Below are 8020 nucleotides of genomic sequence, written 5' to 3' on the forward strand. Positions count from 1 at the left end.
TGCGTGTGTTCATGAGGATGTTTATATGTGCATATGTATGAGCGTTTTGCTTATATACTATGTTAAAAAAAAGGTTACTATGATTTGCTAAAGTTGCTGTGAGAGTAGCGGTAGAAAAAAGATAGAGGGTGGTGCACGTAGTATTTGCATGTGGCACGTACGGATCCGTCTAAGATTCTATATCCTTGGCCGCGGCGTGAGATTGCGTCGTGTCGAAACAGCGGCAACGGCAACAGCGACGCAAGAAAGACAGCTTCATCTTTACTCATGATTTGACATGGGAACAAAGCCAATCCCTTCCCACCAGCCACACACACACTCGCTCATCATTCATTCACCTTCCGGCCTCCTCCTCCTCCTTTCTTCCTCCGTCCGTCCACCCCCAAGTTTCGTCCTCCACCACTACTTCTCTTCTTTTCAGCAGAGTTCATCCCATCTCCTTCCTAGTTAGGGTTTCTTGGCCTTGTCGTCTGTTCTTGATTTGTCGATTCTCTGCGCAAATTATGGAGAGGTTCCCTAATCTTGGGGGAGGAGGAGGGAGCGGCAGTAGCAGCAGCAGTGCGTCCATGGCCTCCTTCTTGCAGCTCCCGCCGCCCTCCGCGTCGTCGCCCTCGCCGGAGCTGGCCGGCGAGCAGCACGGCTCGCGGCTCGCGTTGCAGCAGCTCCTGGCCGTCCCGCCGCCGTCGGCGCAGCAGCAGCAGCGCAGGGAGATCTCGCCGGCGGACGCCGCGACCATCAAGGCCAAGATCATGGCGCACCCGCTCTACTCGCCGCTCCTCGCCTCCTACCTGGACTGCCAGAAGGCATCGCCCAAACCATGCAGATTTAGTTAGTTAGGTCACACAGGATGTGTGCACCTGCACCATGTGCTGAAGCTGAGCGCGCGATTTGCTTTCTCTTATAGGTCGGCGCCCCGCCGGAGGTGCTGGAGAGGCTCTCGGCCGTGGCGGCGAAGCTGGACGCCGGGCATGGCCGGGGGAAGCACGAGTCCCCGCGCCCCGACCCGGAGCTCGACCAGTTCATGGTATATGTTCCTCGATACATACGATGGACCAAGCTCGTCGCGTGATGCCATGTGATGCTTTCCTGTACCTGTACTGATTCCGAGCTCACCGGCCGGCGTGCAGGAGGCCTACTGCAACATGCTGGCGAAGTACAGGGAGGAGCTGGCGCGGCCGATCCAGGAGGCCACGGAGTTCTTCAAGAGCGTCGAGACGCAGCTCGATTCCATCACATTCACAGGTATACTCAGATTTCAGCAGCAATATTTATGCGCCTGGTGGCAGCTGGTGCTTCCGAGATGAGAAGATTCTTGGCTTGCCGCATTGGGAAATGTCCGGTTTGTGCGACGGAATGGAGCCAACTTTTTTCCTCTTTGGATCCATGCTGTCGTTCCCTGCCACTGCCACGATAACCTTTGCCCCTTTGTTTATTTAGGGAGGGGATAAGGGCATGCATTAGACCACAAGTTCACTAATTATAATAACACCGGCATCTTAGCGGAGTACGTACACATCAGCAGTATGTGAGTATTAAATTAGCATCCGTAGTAATATGCATCACGAGCCCACAGGGAGCTCGTGGTTCCAATCTCCGCCTCTCGTTATTGATACCTTCGGCTCTCAGTTTATAATTAATCAAGATTGGAAGTAACACACTGTCTTCAACCATTAGAGTTCATCTTTGGTTCAGCAGAGGCAATTCATAGGCGAACAAGAGGCATGTGGCTTAGCCTCGCTCGTAGGGCTACAAAGTCGATTGTTTCGGCAGTTTAATCATCTATGTCTATGTGGTTTAACACGTACTGTTTAATCAGCTAGCACGAAGGAATTACATCAAGGTAGCTGGTGTTCAGCACACATAGAGATTATAAATCGGATACTAGTACTAACAACCGGCCTTGTTATTCGGTGGAAGCAGTAGTGATTTAATTGGGATGCAGAACACAGGGTACTAGTAGCTGATTCGACGCGCGTGTACGTATGCGGCGGTGGATGAGCGGTGGGCCTGTAGCACTTCTGTGCCTCCGCGAGTATTAGGGTGCCAATAAATCGCCGCACTGTACTAGAGCGACGCCTACTGTTACTACACTGTGCACCCTGTCTCTTTGTCCAGTCGGAGTGAGTGGGAGGGAGGGACGCCTAGCCTGAATTATTTTGTGGAAACAAATATTAGCAAGGACTTCAAAATGTTTTGCTTGTGAGGTGTTCCTGGTTCCGGCCATGCAAAGTCTATCCTCTGAACATGCAGCTGTCTGTTGTCCTATTGGTGAAGAGACATTCTTGTTTGCACAAGTATTTCACCGCTGCATTTTTTTCTTTTGCTGAAGGAATGAAAACTGACTAGTTTCTTGTTTAATAATGCCCTCGATGTTGCACAGAACACAAAATCACCTCTTCAGATCAGGTCAAGATGTTAATCGTTATGCAATGCTACTTGTTTTTTAGGGACTTCACCATTAAGAGGCCTCTTATGTGGGAGCTTTTTTTTTGCATCGAAGTGGGAGCATTCGTAATTTCATATACACTAAGAGGCCTCTTATTTCTTCGATTTAATTTTGATCGTAGCCATGGAGCATTGTTAATTGGTTTAAGGATTTTGTGTCTTTTGTTTATATATAATCACCCTTTTGTGACCCAAGTTATTCGATGTGTGGTTCCTACATTACATTGTTGAAACATATACATGCTTTGGACTTAGCATGATGGGTTCCTTTGCTGGACCTTAAGAAACTTTTGCATCTTTTGAACAAAGGTTTTTTGGGTGGAAAACTTGTAGTGTTAGATGTACATATGGCAATACTTCATTTTTCCTACACATAATGATATTCAGCACCTCGGTACGTATGAACCTTATTTTTTTAATATTTAGCAAAAGAAATCATATTTCCAAGTTTAGAAAACTATGAAAATTTCGTGTTAGTTAACAATGGGTAGACACTTGCCATTTTGAATTATTGGTAAAAAATGATTATTCGTGAGCTGTGAAAAAACACAATTTGAGGTATGGAACAATTTGCTATAGTGAAAATTATGTAACTTGTGATGCAGAAATCTATTTTGTGATTTTCACACAGGCTGCAAATGGTCACATTCTTTTATGGAAATTAAAGGAGCAATTTTCTGCTCAATACCAACATGCACGAAGTTTTTCATAATGTTTACAGAAACTTAGAATGTGATCTTTGGTTGGGTATAAAATGGGATCGGCTATCATGTGGTTCCAAATATACTTTCTCAATTTCCTACATATATCATATATGTTTTCCAGAACTATGTTAAAATTCCAAAAAAGTGCATTTATATCTTTCTCTCCACCGTCTTGTACATCTGATCTGAGAAGTTATTTCACTGATCCTAGGAGTTATTGAAATATATCTTTTCAACAATGGCAGTGATTTTGTTTGATTTCGTACGCTGAGTACTGTGGGCAAATTTCCCTTTTAAAACCAAGTTAAAGTCCATGTACTGTAGTTTGAACAGCTTGTGCTCCTAAGATGTTCAAAAGAAAGTGATAGCATGAAATATGGATGTGGATTTATTTACAAACAACTTCACTTGCTAACATAAAGAAAACGGCCAGTGATAAGTAATCTTTATTATATACTCATGATATATTTGCATAATGAAAATGAGTATTTTTCATATAAATTTCAAGTGTTTTTATGCCTGGAAACTGCACTTTTGCTATACATCCCTCCTTTAATTCCCGACTTGTTTCTTTTTTTCTCACTTGTTCTAACGGATATTGGGATATGTCAAACAACCCTTTCATTTTGATACTTCGCTATCCATACTTGAGAAAATTAACACAACCTGGCACGTGTATAATTACTTCTATTCCTAGATGGATTCGACAGAATTAGGGTAGTTTGCTAGTTATTGCTCACAAGGCTGCACAAAAGTGAAAGGCACTCCATTTCTCTATCTGGTGTTTGGATGATATGCGTCCGCCCCCTGCCCCCGCGTCGCCTAACCTAGGCGACACGGGGGGCAATCTGCCACCGCGGGCCCAAAGGCCTCCTCCCACGTCCTCTCTCCCCTGCCACCGCCGGAGGCCACGCCCGTAGCCTGGCCGGTGATGGCGGCGGCGGGGCTTTCCCCCTCGCGTGGTGGCCGCGCCTTCCCCTGGCGGCGGCGGCGGCGCAGAACTGCGGGACACCGGCGGCGTGGAGCGGCGGGTTCCCGGTGGCGAGTGTGACAGCGGCGTCAGCGTAGGCGCGATACCGCGACAGAGGAGCCCCTGTGGCGGCGGCCCAGATCGCGGATCTAGCCGTACCCAGATGGGCTTCGGCGTGCCAACGGATCTGGTGAGCGTCTATAGGCGAGCATGGTGGTCCTGACAACGCCGGCCTAGGCACCATGGTGGTGCCATGGCTGGTCAGGCGGCGGCGGCCTGGATTCTCCGTCCAGTCCCCGGCAGCAATGGCAGCGGTTCGTGTACAAGTTGCTTGATGGAGGTCCTCTATTCAGATCCGGGTGAAAACCTAGCCAAGGCCGGCGGTGATGGCGCTGGTATGCGGCATTTTCCTTCTTGAAGGCATCGCCAAGGAGAAGTTCAAGACAACTATCTGCTACCTCTGGGGGAAACCCTAGATCAGTAGATCGGGTGACGGCAGCGCGTTGGTGTCGTTTTCTCCTTGGGGGCGTCATTCTAGGAGGTGTACACGGAATCGAGGGACCAGTGGGCGGCTTTCTTGGTGAAGAGGTGCTTCATCCTACACATTGATGACGACGGATCTCGACGGTGTGGCGCAGTGGAGACTCGGGGCCCGATGTCCGAGGATGGACTCGCGCAGGAGGACGGCGCTGTCTAGCGTCATGGTGGCGTCGATGGCAGAGAGACCTGGCACGGTAGATGCAGCAGTATAGCTCTGAAGATGGATTGGTGGCAGGTGGCTGCGGCGGCCTCATACCCGGCAGGCGTCCTGGTTGAGGAGTGCGCCGGATTGGAGGGTGCCCCATACCCGGCAGGCGTCCTAGTTGGGACCTCGGGTCTTAGATGTTAGGTTTGGCTGCGAGGTCTGTTTGGTATTAGGCTCAGACTATCAGCATCCCTACATCAACTGGATAGGAGTAGTGACAGATGTTGCCTAGACGGTGGCTTTAGTCTACTGTTGTATGACTTTGTAAGGTCTTATGTGAATAATTAATAAAGTGACTGCATGCATCGTCCAGATGCAGAGGCCGGGGGTCCTCCTCCATTTCAAAAAAAAAACTGGGGTTTGGATGAACTTGGGAGGTTGCATGGAGAAGGCTTCTGGCTTTTGCAGCATGAGGTTGCACCTTACTCAATGATGCAAATTTGCAGCAGCATGGTTGAAATATGCCTCCATTTATTGTTCTGATCTTCACCCAGTAACCATTTTCAGTTCACACACTTCTAATTAAGATGACACCTCACTACTCACCGTTTGTTACAATGTGAGGCATGCATTTGTGTGGCTGATATTACTATGTGAATTTCTTCAAAATTAGTTACTTCTATTTGTTGAAGTGGTCCTTCCCCTTTCCGCGTGTTTTTGGATGAGGATATTCTGCATGCACGAACACATGCACCTTTTGAAATTAAACCAGGTGTTATGTATTTTCAATCCAGTTAAGAGCACTCCTATTTTCCTGAGTGGTCCAGAGTCTCCTGAATGAATTCTTATGGGAACGGGACCATCATTTTTGTTTTGTGATGCGCAGACAATAATTGCGAAGGCGCGGGATCGTCCGAGGATGAGCTGGACACGAGCTGCGTGGAGGAGATCGACCCCAGCGCCGAGGACAAGGAGCTGAAGCACCAGCTGCTGAGGAAATACGGCGGGTACGTCGGGAGCCTCCGCCAGGAGTTCTGCAAGCGCCGGAAGAAGGGGAAGCTCCCCAAGGAGGCCCGCCAGAAGCTGCTGCACTGGTGGGAGCTGCACTCCAAGTGGCCCTACCCCTCTGTACGATACGATCATCATACATGCCACCATTGAATTTCTCGGATAGGTGTCGACGTCGGTAATTTTCAGTCGCTGATGATTGCTGGTGGTGGTGCATATGTGCAGGAGACGGAGAAGATCGCGCTGGCGGAGTCGACGGGGCTGGACCAGAAGCAGATCAACAACTGGTTCATCAACCAGAGGAAGCGGCACTGGAAGCCGGCGCCGGAGGACATGCCCTTCTCCGTGATGGACGGCGGCGTGGGCGTCAGCTTCCTCCCAGCCTCGCAGGGCCCGGCGCTGTACATGGACAGGGCGCCCTTCATGGTGGACGGCATGTACCGCCTCGGGTCGTGAGGCCTCTCTCCCCATCGGACGGGGACTGCCGGCCGGTGCCGTCGGCGTGGTACGTAAGCTCCATGCATGGCAACGGCATGCGGCCGGTACGTAACGTACTTAGTCTGACGACAACCGCTCAATATTATGGTCCTTCGGTAAATACTCCATATATATCTGCCGTTCACGCTGAACATGTCTGCCAAGTAGGAAATATATATATTTGATTTTTCCATCAGCCTGCCTGTGCCCAGGTAAATACTAGGTGGTCGACATCGATGCATGCATGCTAAGTCGTTGTTTCACCACCAGTGCAACATTATTTTGCTAGCTAATGGCAAGTCAGATCAGGCGTACTGCTTCTACATGCCCGGCTCCTCTCATCATCAACAGATAAATTCGTGGGGATGAACAAACTGTCTCATTGATGGGCCCCTGAGATCCATCCAGCCATGCCCGAGCAACGTGTGCTGTGTTTTTCCTACACCACGGTACACGTACGCGCTGTGCGTGCTGTTGCTTTCCCGGGGAACGATGGAAGCTGCTGAACAGTGCCGCAAAACAGGCCCCGGGATCTGCTTCTCAACGACGCCGACACGCCACGCCCCGGGATCTGCTTCTCAACGACGCCGACACGCCACGCCCCGGCAGAGAGGGCCGGATGCGTTGCCGTCGGCGCCACTGTGGCGCATTGCCGCGCGCACAGTGGCGGCGGCAGCGGTGATTAACTAACTGTGCATGCACGATGCATGGCCGGCGGGATGGTTGCGGGTCGCCGGAGGCTCGTACTGCTTGCAGCTTGCTACTGTAGTACAGTCTACTGTTGTAGCCCACGGAAACCGTGCGCCCTGTGTCCTGTGTCCTCTACGTGACAGCGAAGTTGGAGCTGCAGCATTTAACTGGCTGGCTAGCTACAGTGCCTGGTCGAAACATAATGGTCGCACAAACTAACTCACAAAGTTCACGAGGAAACGTACTCATGTCCTTGGGGCCTGGGAGTAAGGATGTTGCGGGGGCTAGATTTAGGCTGGACCCATGCGCGGCGCGGCTGAATAGTGGCTTAGGCTGCAGAAGGTCACTTTGGAACACGGGTGCCAGTGAGCACTTTATTTGAAAGGTTTTCCTTTAATGCTAAAATAAATTTGACATGGTACTATGGATGTATGCTATACACTTGCAAAGTTTTATAATGAAACAAGTTTGCAAAGTTTGACATTACGAGAAAGCTAACGTCCAGTCGACCGTACGTTAGCGCGTGAAAAAAAAGGCACTTCTAAGAATCGAACACGGGACCTGTCCGTTGCAGCCACGGTAGGCTAGCTGAGCTAAGACTCTGATATACTATTTCAATCGGATTAGAGTACTTTTATACCTTATTAAATGAGTGGAAAAGAAAAACAACAATACCTTATTAACTTGTTTCCTCTTCTACGTTTGCACAACAGTTAATGAAATGTCTAATCTTTTTCACACTTAAGTAGACTTTTTTTACCAACTCATCTAGAGTTGATGACACCGTGGTAATTTTGCCGACCAGGGGGGATACTGCTCGGTCACTTTTGTGTGAATATCAGGGTAACTGGCATATCACAGACCTGATAACTTATATAACTCAGTCGTGATAATTTTGGCGTAGGGGTGGGTGTTGATGAAATATCCCCCTGTAAATTTTGGTGTGAATAGCATGGTAACTCATACATTGGAGAGCTGATAACTTATGCAACCCGGTCCTGATAACTTTTGGTGAATAGAGGTGGTGAAATATACCCCCGA

General features: G+C 49.3%; 1 protein-coding gene across 1 annotated transcript; it reads left to right on the top strand.

The window, feature by feature from the left end:
* Nucleotides 1-227: 227 nt before the first annotated feature.
* LOC125510711 (homeobox protein rough sheath 1-like) lies at nucleotides 228-6485 on the top strand. The gene is made up of 5 exons (XM_048675962.1): nucleotides 228-803; nucleotides 905-1024; nucleotides 1128-1242; nucleotides 5691-5932; nucleotides 6038-6485. The coding sequence occupies exons 1-5, from the start codon at nucleotides 504-506 to the stop codon at nucleotides 6266-6268; spliced, it is 1008 nt and encodes a 335-aa protein (XP_048531919.1). The 5' UTR covers nucleotides 228-503; the 3' UTR covers nucleotides 6269-6485.
* Nucleotides 6486-8020: the final 1535 nt, after the last annotated feature.

This window comes from Triticum urartu, chromosome 5 (genome assembly GCF_003073215.2).
Source record: "Triticum urartu cultivar G1812 chromosome 5, Tu2.1, whole genome shotgun sequence".
NCBI lineage: Eukaryota > Viridiplantae > Streptophyta > Magnoliopsida > Poales > Poaceae > Triticum > Triticum urartu.

What these genes read in the sequence shown, in the direction of transcription:
- LOC125510711 (XM_048675962.1), top strand. Translation starts at nt 504, where the DNA reads ATGGAGAGGTTCCCTAATCTTGGGGGAGGAGGAGGGAGCGGCAGTAGC. An exon ending in CGATTCCATCACATTCACAG is followed by an intron (nt 1,243 to 5,690) that starts GTATACTCAGAT and finishes TGTGATGCGCAG; the next exon opens with ACAATAATTGCGAAGGCGCG. An exon ending in CCAAGTGGCCCTACCCCTCT is followed by an intron (nt 5,933 to 6,037) that starts GTACGATACGAT and finishes GCATATGTGCAG; the next exon opens with GAGACGGAGAAGATCGCGCT.